Source organism: Jaculus jaculus, chromosome 7 (assembly GCF_020740685.1).
Source record: "Jaculus jaculus isolate mJacJac1 chromosome 7, mJacJac1.mat.Y.cur, whole genome shotgun sequence".
Taxonomy (NCBI): domain Eukaryota; kingdom Metazoa; phylum Chordata; class Mammalia; order Rodentia; family Dipodidae; genus Jaculus; species Jaculus jaculus.
The window spans coordinates 130,582,963-130,600,659 of record NC_059108.1 but is presented as its reverse complement, the minus strand read 5'-3'; the positions used below and the strand labels follow the sequence as shown (position 1 = coordinate 130,600,659).

At 42.9% G+C, this 17,697-nt stretch overlaps 1 protein-coding gene across 2 annotated transcripts in view; it reads left to right on the top strand.

Annotated features, from left to right (window-relative positions):
* Positions 1–2,425: 2,425 nt before the first annotated feature.
* Positions 2,426–17,697, top strand: part of Ttc8 (tetratricopeptide repeat domain 8) — a 59,811-nt gene continuing 44,539 nt past the window's right edge. For both annotated transcript variants that reach the window (XM_045154364.1, XM_045154363.1), the window contains exon 1: positions 2,426–2,579. In XM_045154364.1, the coding sequence (XP_045010299.1) occupies positions 2,466–2,579 (114 nt within the window). In that variant the 5' untranslated portion in view covers positions 2,426–2,465. The remainder of the gene's footprint in view (positions 2,580–17,697) is intronic.

Here is a 17,697-nt window from a genome sequence, read left to right as displayed (position 1 = left end):
TGGAACTCAGTATGTGTAGGGATGGATTCTGGCCTCTGTGTTTTGTAGAACTCCTCAAATATTATACAAAACCCATGACCAGCATTCTTCAGAAGTGTCAAAGTCTATAAACAAGGAAACTTTGCAAAACTGACATGGACTGGAGGAGGTCCAGGGGACATGATGATCAAATGTAACATGTAGGTACCCTAAGCAGGAAGCTTCAAAAGAAAAAATAATGATCTTAGAGAGAAACTTCTGAAATCCAAATAAACTATGGTATTGGCTAATATCATATCAGTGTTATTTCCTTGGTTATATCAAACACTGTGGTAACGTAAGATGTTAATAATAAGTAAAACTGCCAGGCATAGTGGCACACGCCTTTAATCCCAGCACTCAGGAGGCAGAGGTAGGAGGATCACCGTGAGTTCAAGGTCGCCTTGAGACTACATAGTGAATTCCAGGTCAGCCTGGGCTAGAGTGAGACCCTACCTCAAAAAAACAAAACAAAACAAAACAAAACAAAAAACCCAATAATAAGGAAAACTGGGTGTGGAATATGTTGGAAGTCAATACTCTGCATTTTTCTTGCACATATCAAATTATTCTGAAATAACAAGCTCATTAAAAAGTCTAATGTGGAGCTGGGCATGGCAGTGCACAGTTGTATACCCAGCACTCAGGAGGCTGAATAAGCAGTGAGGGTAACTTAGAGGCCGCCTTGAGCTGCATGCTGAGACCCTATGTTCCGCTTCCACACAAAAGGGAAAAAAATCCATTTAATAGGTAACCAGGGTTGAGAATCATTCACATAGGAATGTTTCATTGTATCAGAAAATAATAGACAACAACAATTGTCAATTGCCTGCACATGGTCTGACATTCACAAAGGGCTACTGGACATTGGGGACCTTTCTCACAAATTACATCTCTAGAGTAAGTCCCAAGAAAACACACAAATGGCCTAACTATAATCAACAGAGCTGTAAAAACAATAATTTTGCTTAGCATTCACTTCCAAAACAAAAATTCTAAAAGGATGGCTCAGAAAAAGGAGGGAAAAGTATCACACTCCATCCATTGCTTAGCTTAGAAAGATACATTTAATTTTAATATCTATAGAAATTACCTGGGTTAAATGCAATGTCAGCATCGTGGTTTTCTAGCTTTCTGAGAAAACTGAGGATCTTTGTCAGTTGTCTGTTATCTACAGCACAAATAAAGCTCTTTGGTATTGAGATTTTTCTCTTCTACCTTCCACTATGGTGGAAAGGAGGTAAGGAAAAAAGATCCCTGAATATTACCCTGGCCACATTTCTGTTTGTAGAACTATTGTTATTAAATATTTGTCATCTGTGGAAATCTCTAGAGCAAAGCTAGAACACTGCCTGAAGAAATCAGTCTAGAACTGGGTATGTAGCTAGCGGTAGAACGTTTGCCTAGTGTGTGCAAAATCCTGGACTCGATCTCTCTGCACACAGAGGGTGTTGGGGGTATCATTATGAAAACAGCACGTGCCTGGCGATATTTCACAAAGCTACTTTTTTTTTTTTTTTTTTGAGGTAGAGTTTCATTCTAGTCCAGGCTGACCTGGAATTCACTGTGTAGTCTCCAAAGTTACTTTTTGTGGTGCTGCACACCTGTAATCCCAGCACTTGGGAGGCTGAGCCCGAATCCAACTACATAGGGACACTCTGTCACCAAAACAAAACAAAAAACCCAAGCAAGAAAGAAGCCAAACAAACAGACCTCTACTCTTTAAAAAAAATAAAATAAAAAAGAAAATAGACATTATCATCATCTACTTTGTGGAAAATGTCACCAATTTATCGCTTTTATGATCCAAATTAACCGTCTGCAGTCACGCAGATTACACTCGGGCTGACTGTCAGGCAAAGCGTTTCTCTGGCAGGAGCTTTCTCGTCTGTACAGCGAACGCACTGGGCCGAGCCATCTTTCCCGGCCCCTGGCGACTGGAGAGAAGGACGTGAAGAAACAGTGGAGGGCTTTAGGAGTTAGGGCAGGTGAGGGAAGGAGGCAAGAGCGAAGAGGCGACGTGCGACAGAGACCTGAGCCACGGGTCAATTTAGGGGCTGTTTTTCCGCTTTGGTTGAACTAGCGGGAGGAGGGAGGTTGCTGGGCAACTGCATCTCCTGGGAGGATGGAGGACCCCAGTGTAGGTGTCTACGTATCTGCCTCTTAAAAAAATTTTTTTTCTTTTTAGGCATGGTGTCTTTTGAAAATTAATTAAATTTGCGAAAACTTTAAAGGTGAATATTTCTTGAGGTCACTTTGGGGCAAACTCTGAAGTCGGCCCGCGGCGGTTTTGCTTTTTCCTGTTCTCAGGCGCGCTGCGGGCACCTCTCGGTCAAGACCCAGCCTCCGCGCGTTGCTGGGCAGAGGACGCCTCCGGCTCGGGCTCCGGCTCCCCGCCCCCCCCCGCCCCCCGCCCTCCTGGACCCTGGTTCGGGTCCCGGGCCGCCATGGCCCCGGAGATGGAGCCGCTGCTTTTGGCCTGGAGCTATTTTAGACGCAGGAAGTTCCAACTTTGCGCCGATCTGTGCACGCAGATACTGAAGAAGTCCCCTTATGACCAGGTACCGGCCGCCCCCGCCCCTGCCCCGAGGATGTTCTTGCAGAGGCCATCGGCTCAGTGGGGGGGGGGGGATCCCTCTGTCCCCCGTGGGGAGGCCCGGGGAGCAAGTCCCCGAGCGAGGCCGGCCGGGCACTGTCCTCCGTGTGCCCGGGAATCGAGAGTTCAGGGCCTTGACCTGCCCTTCCGCAGACTTGAGCATCATCCCTCCCTTTTCCTTTGAGTCCCAGAATAAGGGACTTGAATGTTAAGGTTGGTGAGGAACTTCATTCATTCATTCATTCATTTGTACATGTGGCTGGACAGACTCTTAACCTCGCTTTGTTAATTTCTATAAAGAAAACAAGACACACAAAAGTGCAAACCAAGACCTGTGGCTGTGCCCTTTTTCTAACAGGACTGACTTTTGGTTTGGATGAAATATTTCTGTGGCATCCCTACTCATTGTGAGTTGGCTGTCACAGCTTGAAGGAGCCTTTGGCTCTAGGTCATGAGTTCAGCTTGAGCAAATAGGCAGGAAAGAGGAATGCGAATGTAGAAGAGTGAGAAAGATACATTTATGATCAAGTAAACTACTGGGGCAAGGGGAAGTATGATTGAAGGAGGGGACAGTGGCATTCATTAAAAGGGAGTTTAACTGGTGGGCGTGTTGGTACACACCTGTAATCCTAGCACTAGAGTGGTGAAGGCAGGAAGATCATAAGTTCAAAGCCATCCTCAGATACATAGTGAGTTTCAGGCCTGCTGGGCTTCAAGAGACCCTGTCTTAAAGAAATAAAACACAAAATTATATGAAAAAGAAACTTAAGTTATAGTAATACTGTATATATTGAGTGAAAAGGGTTATAAGGTGTGGGAGAGGGACAGTGCTGATGGACAAGTAGCTCCTGGAAGTGACAAGAAGAAAATGGAAGACCAGGAGTGGAACTGTGGCTTTTTGTCATTGACTGTGGTAAATGCAGAATGTGCCTGTATAGTTCTCATTCCCCAGTTCTTCCTCTAGTGGTGTGGCCTTGGAGATGTTAGGAAAAACAAAAAAAGAAAAAAGAAAATTGTAGAGGGTTATAAAAGTGGAAGCCTGGCCTGGGGAGATGGCCCAATGGTTAAAGGCAATTGCTTGCAAAGCCTGATGGTCTGGGTTCAGTTCCTCAGTGAAGCCATATAAACCAGATGCACAAAGTGGAGCATGACTTTGGAGTTTGTTTGCAGCGCCAAAAGGCACTCTTCTTCCCCTTTTTCCTCGCCCTCCCCTTTACCCTCTCTCAAATTAAAACTTTTTTTTTTCATTTTAAACAAGAAATTTATTTAAACAAGATGCTTGACTTGAAGGGAAAACTAGGACTCATCTTTTTAGAGTAATTTATTCCTAAAGGTAGGTCACCCTACATGTAACAGCTACATACAAAAAGTTATAAAGTTGTTCTTGGTTTTACAATGATAAATGAAAACATTAAAATTACCCAATCAAACAAGGTATGTAAGGGCTTTTTTTTTTAAATTTTTTTATTTATTTGAGAGCGACAGACACAGAGAGAAAGACAGATAGAGAGAGAGAGAGAGAGAATGGGCGCGCCAGGGCTTCCAGCCTCTGCAAACGAACTCCAGACGCGTGCGCCCCCTTGTGCATCTGGCTAACGTGGGACCTGGGGAACTGAGCCTCGAACCGGGGTCCTTAGGCTTCACAGGCAAGCGCTTAACAGCTAAGCCATCTCTCCAGAGTAAGGGCTTTTTTTTTAAATGTTGCTTGTGTTTTGTTTTTGTTTTTTTTGGTTAAAATGAGAGCAAAATAACTTACTGGAATATAAAGATAAGAGGTGCATGAGCATGCCACTAATGGAGAGGGGTCTTCTCATAGAACCAGTACTTTCCCCTTACTGTCTCCATTTGATGTCAACCAAAACATTGGCCATTTAGTTTCAGGTTTTTAAAAATTTTTTTTGTTCATTTTTATTTATTTATTTGAGTGTGACAGAGAGAGAAAGAGACACACACACACACACACACACACACACACAGAGAGAGAGAGAGAGAGAGAGAGAGAGAGAGAGAGGGAGAGGGAGAGGGAGAGGGAGAGAGGGAGAGAATGGGCGCACCAGGGCTTCCAGCCACTGCTAACGAACTCCAGACGCATGCACCCCCTTGTGCATCTGGCTAACATGGGTCCTGGGGAATCGAGCCTCAAACCAGGGTCCTTAGGCTTCACAGGCAAGTGCTTAACCGCTAAGCCATCTCTCCAGCCCTAGTTTTAGTTTTGTTTTTTTTTTTTTAAGAAAAAGAAAAGAAACACAATATGCTTGCACATATATACCAGTCACTTTATGTACAATAAAGGAATGTAGAAGGGAATAATGAATGTAGCAGTAAGGACGTGGTGGAACCGAATTGCGGCTTTCTCATTAAGAATGTAGTCTTAGTCTATAACAAAATCCTGGAGTGAAGTAGCAGGTTCCCTTTTAGGAGACACCTCGTGTGTGTGGCTGGAACACATCAGTTGTATCTTCCTCTTCCATTTCCAACTGTGCAGGCGCATCTGTTTCTTTGGTTGGCTGCCCGTCAAATTGGAATCTGATCTGCCACATTGACAGACCCTGCCGTTCACAATAGGCTTTCATTACTTCACTAAGTGGTGTGTACCTCTTCATGTTAAACTGCACCGCAGAGCCATTCTGCCCTACAACCTTCAAATTAATATGAACTTTGTTCTCAGTCTTGGTTCCTTGGGTTTTCATCAGCTGTGGCCACGGCTGGAGTCTCCTCAGCTGCCACTTCACGAAAGAGCTCCCAGGTCTGCACTGAAGAAGCATACACGCAGCACCAGGAGTAGCAGAAGAAGGAAGTGGCAGCGCTGGGTAAAAGAGAGGGTCAAAAATATTAAAAAAAAAATGTTTTAACAGGGCTAGAGAAATAGCCCAGTGGGTAAGGTGCTTGCCTTGCAAAGCTTAATGACCACTATCCACGTAAAGCCAGATGCACAAAGTGGCGCATGCATCCGGCATTCATTTGCACTGGACGGGGCCCTGCCATGCCCATTCTCTCCCTGCCCCTCTTCCCTCTATCTTTCTTTGCTTGTAAATAAAGAAAAATGTTTTAACAGAGTGGTGTGAAGGTTGTCACTAGGCTCTGCTGATCTTCTAGCAGTTGGATGGAAGATCACCTGCTTATATTCCATCTGCAGAATGGCCCCCCACATCGGTGGTAACGTCGTCAGGCTTGATTCTGTTTGCACTTTCACCTTAGTTCACCAAATTTATGTAGATAAACATTTTTTCCAAGAATATTTCTTTGCAGATTGATGAAGAGAGGTAGTAGAAGTGATCTGTAAGCCTATAAATGCTCCTCATTTCCCCCCCAAGATTCAAGATGTGGAAACAGACACTATTGAATTCTTTATCTTTGTTATGATGGAAATTTGTTTAGAATGTTTAGTGCACCAGACATTGTGTTAGGCACCATGGTTTGCAGAAACTTTACATACTATTTTCTTTTTCCATTGAATTAGGGTAGTTTCCACAGAACACTGATCCCAAGAGCAGCTCATGAAAAAACATTTCCTCATTAAATGCATTTGGGAGGTGTATATTCCCTTTTTAGAGATCCACAGTGAACACTAAAGGCTGTCAATAGTTCTGAAGAAAATAAACCTAATTTTACCTGGTTTCTATTCATAGTTTTGAAACTTATTTGACCACAGATTCTTTTTTATTTTCTGCCGAAGTGCAAAGTCAAATGTATTCCTTGTTATGGGGAGATACTGTCAGAAAAGGTTTCTTATTAATGGGTAAGGCTCTATACTCTTGGTGCCCAAGTGATATTCAGCACTATGAATTGAGATTTTATATTAGCTTTGTAGTCAGGACTTTGATTCATTTCAATGACCTTTTATTGAGTGCTTACTGCTTGCAAGCATAAATTCTGTACACTATATAATTTTCTAGTGCTTACAATAACCCTGAAAAGTTGTTAACAAAAATAAGACTAATGGACCTGCTTCAGAGGGTTTTTGTCGTGATATTTCATTGAATCCTTATTTACTTTAGGAATTTTAGTGGTTGAGGACAGAAAGCACAAAGTGAAGTGAATTATCCAAAGCTATATAGCTCACAAGCCCACTCTGCTGCCAGCGAACCATGACCCCACTTTGGTTTTTTTCAAAATGACTTTTGAACTTTTCCCAGTATGTTTTCTATTTTCTCATCTATTGTGATACCCTACCCCATTCCACCCCAAGGTCTTGGCTAAGTGTTTAAAAGTTTTTGACGTATCTGTGTACTTGGATTAAAGGCTTCGGGAAATCTCAAGGGAAAGAATTTAATTTTGATTAAGCCAGATAAGTTCTGAAACTTATTTGACCCTTGGTAGGGGACAGGAGGCCAAGCTTCCTTCTTGTCATATCTTGTAAAGTTACCACTTTGGAAAACTAATAGGCAGAAGAACAGTGTTTTTATTAGGGTTAAGAGGGATGTTTGAAGTGATCTTAACTCCTTTGTCTAGGAAAACAAAAATTAAGTACCTTGTTTAAAATCTCTTAAAGAGCCCAGCAAAGTAAGAATTTGGGTCCTTTTCTTTTTTTCCTCGGTATTTTGAAGTAGGCTCTCACTCTAGCTCAGGCTGACCTGGAATTCACTATGTAGTCTCAGAATGGCCTCGAACTCACTGCCATCCTCTTACCTCTGCCTCCCGAGTGTTGGAATTAAAGGCATGTACCACCATGCCCAGCGAACTTGGGTCCTTCTAATGTGGTCTCTTGTATAGCTCTCATTATGCCTTACTACTGGCCCTCTTGGGAGGCTAAGACTTATTGTCTTAAACTTAAGTGTGATTTTTGTTTTAATAAGGTAGGGCCTCACTCTAGCCCAGGCTGACCTAGAATTCACTATGGAGTCTCAGGGTGGCCTCGAACTCATGGCAATCCTCCTACCTCTGCCTCCCAAGTGCTGGGATTAAAGGCGTGTGCTACCATGCCCAGCTGTTTTTTTTTTTTTTTTTTTTTTGAGGTAGGGTCTCACTCTAGCTCAGGCTGACCTGGAATTCAATGTGTAGTTTCAGGTTGGCCTTGAACTCACAGCGATCCTCCTACCTCTGCCTCCCAAGTGCTGGGATTAAAGATGTGCACCATTACACCTGGCTTTATTTTTTTATTTTTTCAAGGTAGGGTCTTGCTCTAGCCCAGGCTGACCTGGAATTCACTCTGTAGTCTCAGAGTGGCCTCCAACTCATGGCATTCCTCCTGTCTCCTGAGTGAAGAGCAGAGGACACCCATTGTTCAGCTCTGGCCTCTGCATTTGTGTGCATGGGTGCACACATGTGCACGTGCATGAGGTATTTCTAAATGTGTGTTCATTGTTTCAGTGGAGGAAGTTAAATGGTAAGATTTACCATCTATGAGAAATTAGCAGGAGGGTCTGGGGAGATAGCTCATTTGGTAAAGTGCTTGCCTTATAAGCATGAGGAACTGGTTCAATTCCCAGAGTCCATGTAGACATGCTGGTATGGTGGCACATCTGTAGGTGGCACATCCAGGAAGGCAGAGACAGGTGATTGCCTGGTGGACAATATTCTTGAGTAATGACATCCAGGTTGTCCTCTGGCCTCCACATGCATATATACACATATGTGCATGCACGTGCACCTATATATGTACCCCCACATGACCATGCGTGCATATACACACATTAAAAAAAAAAGAAAGAAAAGTTATCAAGAGCCAGACCTGGGTTTATAACACTGGCAGTTGGGAAGTGGAGGCAGGAGGATTATGAATCTGAGACCAGGCCGGCCTGGGCTACCGAATGAGACTCGATCTCCAAAAGCAAACAGAGCAAGCAGAAAAGCCGACGGAAATGCGATGAGGCAGGCAAGCACGGATGTCCTCGGCTCTGCAGGCAGCTGCGGGTGGCAGTGTAGTGCGTGTTTTTCTCTTCTCCCGAGCATTTCTGGACCCTCTGTATCTTAGCGCCCTTTACAGTATTTGAATTGCCATTCTTGGGCCACCAAACTTGCACTGTGAATGAATTCCTTTGAAGCAGTGGTGGACAGAGGAGCAAAGAAAGGGACATACTCCTTTGAGCCACATGGGTTTTGCTCCAGCCTCTCCTCCTCTGACACAGCTGAGGGCTCTTTTGTTTTGTGCATGTGCATTTGTGCAGGTGTGTGTGTGAGGACGTCTGTCCATATGTGTATGGTGCACGTGAGGAGGTCAGAGGACAACTTGAGGTACCATTCTTAGGTATGCTGTCAACTCCTTTTTGAGACAAGGTTTCCCTCTGAAAAAATTAGACAGTGAGCTCCAGGAGGCCTTCTATGTTTGCTGGGAAAACAGGTGTGAACCACCATACCTGGTATTTATGTGGATACTGGGGATCAAACTCATGTCCTTATGCTTGCAAGGAAAACATTCCACCACCTCCCTGGCCCTGGCTCTTGTTTCTAATATTGGTATTTTTTCACATGGTTTTACTAATTTTTCTTTCAGGTGTTGAGAAACTCTCTAAAGCAATTCGTTATTTGCTAATCTTTCATAAGCTGAGAAAAAGAGCACCAAAAGATAATACTTTGGTTTCGATAGAAGGCCTATTGGATGAAGCCCACCTGTAAATTTATTACCTCTGTCATATCTCAGTCTCTCTGTGTCTTACACACACACACACACACACACACACACATACACACACACACAGAGAGAGAGAGAGAGAGAGAGAGAGAGAGAGAGAGAGAGAGAATGTGTGTGTGCTGGGGATTGAACCCACAGCTTTGTGCTTGTCAGGCAAGTACCGTACTACTGAACCTCACCCACTTAATCTGGTTTTATTTTTCCTTTAAGGGACATCATTTTAGTGTAGTGTCATGGGAGAGCTTTGATTAGTGCCTTGCATTTTCTACTAGGACATTGGATTTTATTTATTTTTAGTTCTTGCCAAAGTCAGAATAGTCAGGCATATACTAGGAATAGCGTATTTCCAGTGTTGTATGGCTGTCAGAAGGATTAAGGGTAGAACAAACATAACATTATGCTGTTAATAATGGGGAAGGGCTCTTGATGAACACAGTTTATGAATTCTTTCCCCAGACACAGTATGAGACAGAGAGCAGGGTCCCTAAGCTTGGAAGGTATTAAAAATTTGGATCTGTTAAGAATAACAAAAGGATAGCAAGTTAATTTATCACAACTTCCCTTCTTTTGATAAAAACTATAGTAAGAAAATGAAGTTGGAGCATATTGTTTTTTTCAAAATTGTGACTGAATGGTGGGGAAAATTTCTTAGAATGAAAGGAAACGCTAGCCGTCCCCTCACCGCAGTATGACCTAGAGGGCATGTGTGCTTCCCCAGCTCACGTCCAACATCCCGATTAGCTGCTTAATCTGATTACTGTTCTTTGTGTTCCATATGTCAGATCCTTGGCTTTAGAACCACTTCTGATTTTTTAGCTCCATTGTAATTAAACAGTTTACACAACACAAAGGTTTTGCAGGCAATGGGGATAAAAAACAAACAACCACAGCATGCTTTGACCATTGGGGTAGGTTTCTGGTAATGTTCACATTATTTAAATTAGTGATTCTGAGGTGGCTTAGTCAGGAAAATTCTTCCCCAGTACACATGAGGACCTGAGTTTGCCTCCCCAGTGCCTATGTCAAAGCTAGGTGTGGCCCAACATTGACCTCTGGCCTCTACATGCCCCTGCCTACATGCATACACACATGCAAAAATAATAAAAATAATTTGTAAAACAATCAGTGATTATGAGGGTGGGAGCATTAGCTGTATTTTAGGCAGAGGGTAGAGGCTTTTCAACTTCACTTTCTCCTTTGCTGTCCTCTATCTCTGTACTTAAAATGAGAGGGGTTCAGAGAGGAGAGGTTATTACTGTAAATGATTTGAGGGCTGAAATCCACTGGCTTAGATGAAAGATATGAAGCAAGTTTCCCCCAATGAACTATATGTTAGGAGTTGAAGCACCAATTTGATGGTCCAAGCCAAAACCACTTTTCTATAAATTTCCTAATTTCTTTCTGTCTATACCACCCTTACTTGTTTGTATACCTCCCCACATCCTAGGCCTCAGTTTCTTCTCTGATCTTCTCATTATTTTCCTACCTGCTCTTTACTTTTCCAGGCACAAGTATATTCTCAGGGGCAGATGAAGACAGAGCTATCACAAGGTCCTTGCTCAGTGCACAGAAGTCTGTGAGGTGAACTGGTGGCTTGCGGCCCTGGGGACTTTAGCCAGACTTAATCCTGTGATTCTATAGGAAGTGTATTGTATGAATTTTTATTCCTTACGAATTAGACAGCTTGCATTCCCACTTGGCTGCTTGGTCAATTATTTCGCTAATCTTCTGAAACCTATCCATTTCATTTCTGTCTGTTATTACTAAAATCGGAATAGAGTTTAGAGTTGGGTAGACTCATTAGCCAGAGTAAGTATTGATGGTAATTAGGAAGTTTTAGTGAGAAATATCTGGAGATTTAACTCCCTGAAGCAAGAACAACAGCCTAAGAGAAAGCTCCACCCCAGGGAGGGAGGAAGGTCAAGTGTTGCCCTTGACATTGGTGCTGATGAGCACAGCTTGTCCCGGGATGAGCACTGCCCATCCCAGGATGAGCCCAACCCGCCCCTGGATGAGCCTGCTGGTCCTGCGATGAGTGCTGACATCGATGCGCTTCTCCGGCTCCAGGCAGCGCGCTCTTCTTGCCCTGCTTCTATCTGCTGTGAAGACTCAGAGGGTCAGTTTATCTTATTTCTCCTAACCTGGAGTCAGTGGACCAATAGATGGACCAATGGTTTTGCCTGTTAACCTTGTAATTCAGCAAGTATGATAGAATATGTGAAAGAACTCAGAAAAGGGCAAGGTTTTATTATTGGTCTTAAAAGTGTCCTAGAAAGGAGTATTACTGCTTTAACCTGAGAAGAAAATGAGGGCTCTAGGACTTTCTGTTCAAGATCACACACCTGTGGCTCCCTCAGGGTAGAGTCTGGGTGTCTTGGCCTTCGAATTTCTAAGTCTGGTGCTCTACAGTCCTCTGTGCTGAGCCAGACAAATGACTTGCTAGACTAAGTGAACCTAATTTGTAGTTTTCTATATGGATGGGTCAATTTAAATCCCAAAATAACTATCATTGAGAGAGACTCAAAATGAAGGCTGCAGTGATTAAAACAGAAGTGTGGTCCTGGCTCCAATTTAAAACATCCTGGGAAGCTGGGCATGGTGGGGGCGCACACCTTTAATCCCAGTACTTGGGAGGCAGAGGTAGGAGGATCACCATGAGTTCAAGGCCACCCTGAGACTATATAGTGAATTCCAGGTCAGCCTGAGCTAGAGTGAGACCTTACCTCATAAAACAAAAACAAAAACAAAAACAAACACAAAAATATCCTGGTTCATTTCTTCTTAGTTGTGCATCTCATGGACTTCCGGTGATCCACGCCTGCCCTTGGTGGCCCCATCTCCTGTGGTGGTCTGTTCTCCTTCCTTGCTATCATCTCAAATGCACAGCATAATGCGTGCCCTTGACCTAGGCAGTCTAGGTTCAAATGCAACCGCCATACCTTGACCTCAGAGTTTTCTTTCTTCATCTTTTTTTTTTTTTAACTTGAGACTTTTAAAATGTTCATAGTGAAGTGATTGTACAAGTGAACATCCTTATCCTCCCTCCACTGATCAACAGGCAGGCGCTTTGGAAGATTTTCACACTAGTTATGGATGTCTAACTCTGTATGGTGGATTATTAGAATATCTTGCTGTGTATACTTCCTCCCATATCATACAACCTCAGTATTCATAATTTTGTTTACACTTTCTTATTTCTTATGACTGGTGAGATAATTTTTTAAAATTAAATGATATTAAAATCAATACTGGACTGCCAACTTTTTTTGGACACTTTAAAGTCTATAGTCAGTAGTGTTTCTTGGGGACTGGAGAGACAGCTTAGCATTTTTCTTAAGCATAACAGATGGTAGTACCTGTGTGTCACAGGGTTGCATGAAGGTTTTCATTAGCATATGAATAAAGACAGAAAATGTTAGCTTTTATTGTCTCTATGGCTAGTACAAACAATTCACCTTAAGGTACAATGGCATTTATGTGAGAATAAGCTGAAGGTTTATTTTGCAGTGCAGAACACATGTGCTACTGAAACCATGGGCATCGCAAAGGTATAGGGAAAAGGCAAAATGAGTAGGATTACATAAGTTATTTTAAAACAGTAATCCTTGGTCAGAGGATTAATAATGAGGGTATTCAAGCATCAGTAACAAAAGTGGTAGCAGTTCAAGGCTGAATGGACAGTTTGGGGGTAGGAATCCTCAGAAACATTTTCTGTGTGAGATCCTGGTGGCCTTGGCTCACGTTTGCAGTCGTGGTACAGCTGTGAGCGCATGTTCGTGGAATGCCCCACCTTTGCAACCTCTGAGCTTTCTCTAGTATATATTTTTTAACTGCATCCTGATATAAGCAACTCCATTTTCATCCTAACATTTTTCAACCCTGCCATCTGAAAAGGTTTTCTGAAAAGGTTGCTGGTAACCTGGAGAGGAAAATGCCCAACACATGGATGGTGAAATGATGTTGAAAACAGTTAATAAATCATTATCATTTGATCACTCCCAAAATAATCTCCCTTTTTTTCTGCTTCTTTTTATATCTTCTGTGTTTTCTGCTCTTTTCCCCTTCACCTAAGCTATTTATAATTTGCCCATAACATGAATATAGCAGTTAACACACTATATTGTAGTTTATTTAATTCTGTGTATTCCCTTAGAATGTCTCCAGCATCTAGTTAGGGCCAGAAATGCAGGAGCTGGCTGCAGAGTGAATGTACTTTCTTTTCATGCATATCACCCCTTACTTGTTTGTATGCCTCCCCACATCCTAGACCTCATGTTCTTCTCTGATCTTCCCGTTATTTTCCTACCTGCTCCTCACTTCCAGTCACAAGTGTATTCCCAGGGGCAGAAGAAGACAGAGACATCACAAGGCCCTTCATCAGTGAGCAGAATCCTGTGAAGGGAACTGATGGCTTCAGTCTGGGCCACTGGAGGAATCTCTCTGCTGTTAGAAGAAAACAAGCATAGAGTTCTGCTTGGGTTAGGCTTCTGTCCCCTTAGCTGTTTGCTGTTCCTTTTCATGGTCTGTGGTTGCCTGTTATAAGTTTCTTCCCCAATTCTATAATGTTCCTGTCTTATAGAGCTCCTAGACTTAATTTATTATTATTTAGTTTTTACTTAAAAATATTTTATTTATTTATATGTGTGTGTGTGTGGGGGGGGTGGGGGTGGGAATGAATGAGTGGGCATGCCAGGGCCTCTATAGACTCCAGATGCATGTGCCACCTTGTGCATCTTTACGTAGGTACAGAGGAATCAAAACCAGCTCCCAATATTTGGATTTTTATTGAATCAGTGTTCACCTACAAATGCTTGTTTAGTCATTAGGACTTTGGATTTTTTAAAATTATGTTTCATTTTTGATGTGTGTTCCTGTGTGTGTATGACACATGTGTATGCATGTTTGTGTGTGAGTGCAGGCGTGCATATGTGCTATGCTGCACGTGTGGAGGGCAGAGGGCAACTTTCAGCTATCAGTTCTCCTTCTGCCTTGTTGGAGGCTGCGTCTCTTGTTATTGTAGTTGCTTCATTGTCCAGTAAGCTTGTTTGGGAGCTTCCAGGAAATCCTCCTGTCTCCACCTCCCATTCTGCCACCAGCATGCTGGGATTATAGAAGACTGCCAGGCTTCCAGGCTTCACGTGGAGTCTGGGGATACTAACGTGGGTAGTCAAGCTTGAGCGGCAAGCTCTTTAGACACTCAGCCATCTCCCCAGCTGAGGATTTGGGCTTTTGCGATCTTAAAAATGTCTACTACCTTCTTAATGCTGCCAGGAGCCAGCTGCTGACTTGCCAGTGTCTCAGGTAAAGTTCAGCTGTGGCCTTTAGTTTAGAGAGAATCCTTTAGTTATAGTGCTCACCTGTTACTAGATATTAGAAAATGTGCTGTGGTTCTGCTTATAGTGTTAGAAAATTAGCTGTAGCCACCTGATGGTGTGTTCCTTCTGATAAAAATAAAGTGTTACATCTCTAGTGCTTTTATGTGTATGAATAGCCTTATGAAACCAATGTTCTCTACTTATTAAGGCTTGAGGCTTGTACAGAAATGGCTGGTATTGACTATAACTATGAGAAAAATAATGAGGCAAAGAGAAAAAAGGGCATAGATTCAGGAAGGGAGCCAGGCCGTCAGCAGGTGATTGTAGATTGTACCCTTCTGTTGGGCAGTAGACCTCATGGAGTCTTCCCACCCTGTTGGTTCTGGCTGACCTGGCAACTCTAAAATGGAGGAGCCTGTCACAATGAAGGAAGGGAGGGAGGGAGGGAGGGAGATTGATCAGACTGCCTGTTGAGATGGCAGTTAGTCAGAGAGACCCGCCAACTGAGTAAGGAACAGGAGAATGAGGAGCAAACCATGGGAGAGAGGAGGTCTGCTTGGGAGGAGCACCAGGCTGGGGAAGCTTGTAGCCCAGTAGGGTTTTTGGTGCATCATAGAGAATCGCAAATCAGAGAAGTTGCTAGAAGTTTGCTCTGCCGAGTGAGCTAGAATGTTAACAGTGTTTTGTAGATAAATACGTGCTTTGAGCCTCATGAAAGTTCTTGGGAATGCTGATCAAACTTTTCAATGGAAAGCAGTTATTCTTAGGGAGGCCCATGCATTAAACAACACTATAGTCATGACGGCATTTTGTGAAGGTTGGCATTTGCCTTTTAATTTTCACAGTCTTCATTTACGAATGATGGGTGGGGAAATTTACATTGTGTATATAATAATATATAATAATAAGGTTCTAAATAACGAATGCAACTTATTTCTAAGTTAGTAAATAGAGGTCTTAGAAATATGGAAGATGCAGAGTAGAGTTAAATCAAAATATCAGTGATTTGCATTGTAGGTGTAGTTGGAAAGCTGTAAGTGGCATTTAAAAGTTTCTAAGTAGCACAGAGGTGTCTTGAAGCCCTATATTTAGTATTGCTTTCTAATTCTGTTTCTGTAGACTTAATTATCCTCTGATAATGATCTAAAAGGGAACAAGGTTGGATGAATTTGTTTGACCTAATTTTTCACTTTTTTTTAGGTTTAATATTGTTTACAAGTGGAAAAGCTTATGTTAGCTTTTTGTTGCTCTGACAAAACACCCGAGAAAACAAGTTGAAGGAGAAACGGCTTCTTTTTTATTTATTTATTTATTTATTTATTTATTTATTTATTTATTTATTTGAGAGCGACAGACACAGAGAGAAAGACAGATAGAGGGAGAGAGAGAGAATGGGCGCGCCAGGGCTTCCAGCCTCTGCAAACGAACTCCAGACGCGTGCGCCCCCTTGTGCATCTGGCTAACGTGGGACCTGGGGAATTGAGCCTTGAACCGGGGTCCTTAGACTTCACAGGCAAGCGCTTAACCGCTAAGCCATCTCTCCAGCCCAGAAAAGGCTTCTTTTGACTCATAGCGTCAGTTTGTAGGCCATGGTGGGCAGATGGGCTCTGTTGCTTTGGGCCTGTGGCAAGGCAGAAGCAAGGCAGAGTGGCGGTGTGGGAGAAGCTGCTCACCTCACAGCGGTCAGGAAGCAGAGAGAGTGAAGGGGTCTGGGAACAAGTGCTACGCTTCAAAGACATACCCCTCGCATCCCACGTCTTCCCACGAGACCCCACCTCTTACTAGTCCAAACCAGCTGCGAAATCAGTGGTAGAATATTTGTCAAGGTTAGCACTCTCATAATCCAGGCATCTCTCAATAGCACCCCAGTTGGAGACCAAGCCTTCACCACTTGAACATTTGGAAACATTTCACTCTAACAAGGTTGTATGATAATAGCTTAGTATGTTGTGCCTTACCTTGGGGAACATTTTTCCTTGGGGAGATATAAACACACATCTCTTCACTCCAGATAGGGCTCAGGTGACAGACCAAAGTACAATTACACCAAAACTAGTTTTGGTGAACCATTGAGTTTACTGGGGTTACTTAGAGAGCAGGGTGAGGGGAGCTTACAGGAGCAAGGATGACTCAAAGGCAGCCGCAGCACTGAAGAGCCCACCCCAGCATGGACAGCTGTTAACTGGTTGGGGGCGTCTTCCCCTAAGCAGTTGTTAACTGTTCCTTTAACTTTGGGGAGTGATCATATGACCTTTTAAGTTTTAGTTCTCCCAGACTTACTGACCTCTTGACTCTCAGCTCCCTCCAGAAGGGAATATTTCAATTTGAAGGAATTTGCAATACAGCATACCTGAATTTTCATTTTCATAGAGTAGGTCGAATGTCAGATATCAGCACCTGTTTTTATGATGTCTAAATCATGTCAGACAAACTAGTCTTTTGGTAGGCTTATTCTAATAATAATCTATCAATATTGTTTCTTGCATGCCTTAAACTATGGGACTTGCATTCTTTATTAAAAGGAATAGAGCAATTGAAATAAGTTTTAATCAGCCAGTTGGAGTTTTACCTCTTGATGTTTTTATTTTCATAACTAAAATTAACTTCATAAAAGGCAAAACAATTAACTCTATATTTATCTGATGTTAGCTGGCAAATGCATGCCTTGAGTAAAGGCCCAAAGACTAACTCAGTGGTAAATGACATGGGTCATGTTTACAGATACAGAGGATCGTAATTTTGATTTGGTGATTAGTCATTCCTACTGGGGAGACTTTGGCTTTCCCTTTTAAAAAGTTCCTAAGCATCTCTTTGTTGATTTTATAGTATTTCCAAATACACAAGCACTCAAATACAGCTACATAAGCAACTTTGTGTGTATGTGTTTGTGTGTGTGGTGTGCATGAATGTATCCATGCATGTGTGCCTGTGTGCGCACATGTGTGTGGAGGCCAGAGGTCTTCCTCAGAGCCTCTTCACTTTCTTCTCCGAGAGAGGGTCTTGCTGAATCTAGAGCTCACGGATGTGGCTAGGTGATCTAGCTGTGGAGCCCCACGGCTCTTCTGTCTCTGCCTCCCCAGCCCTGGAATTAAAGGTGCATGCTACCCTGCTCTGCCTTTCATGTGGACCCTGGAGATCTGAACTTGGGCCCTCAGACTTGCATGGCAGCACTTTACCTGGCCCTGCAACTGTGATAT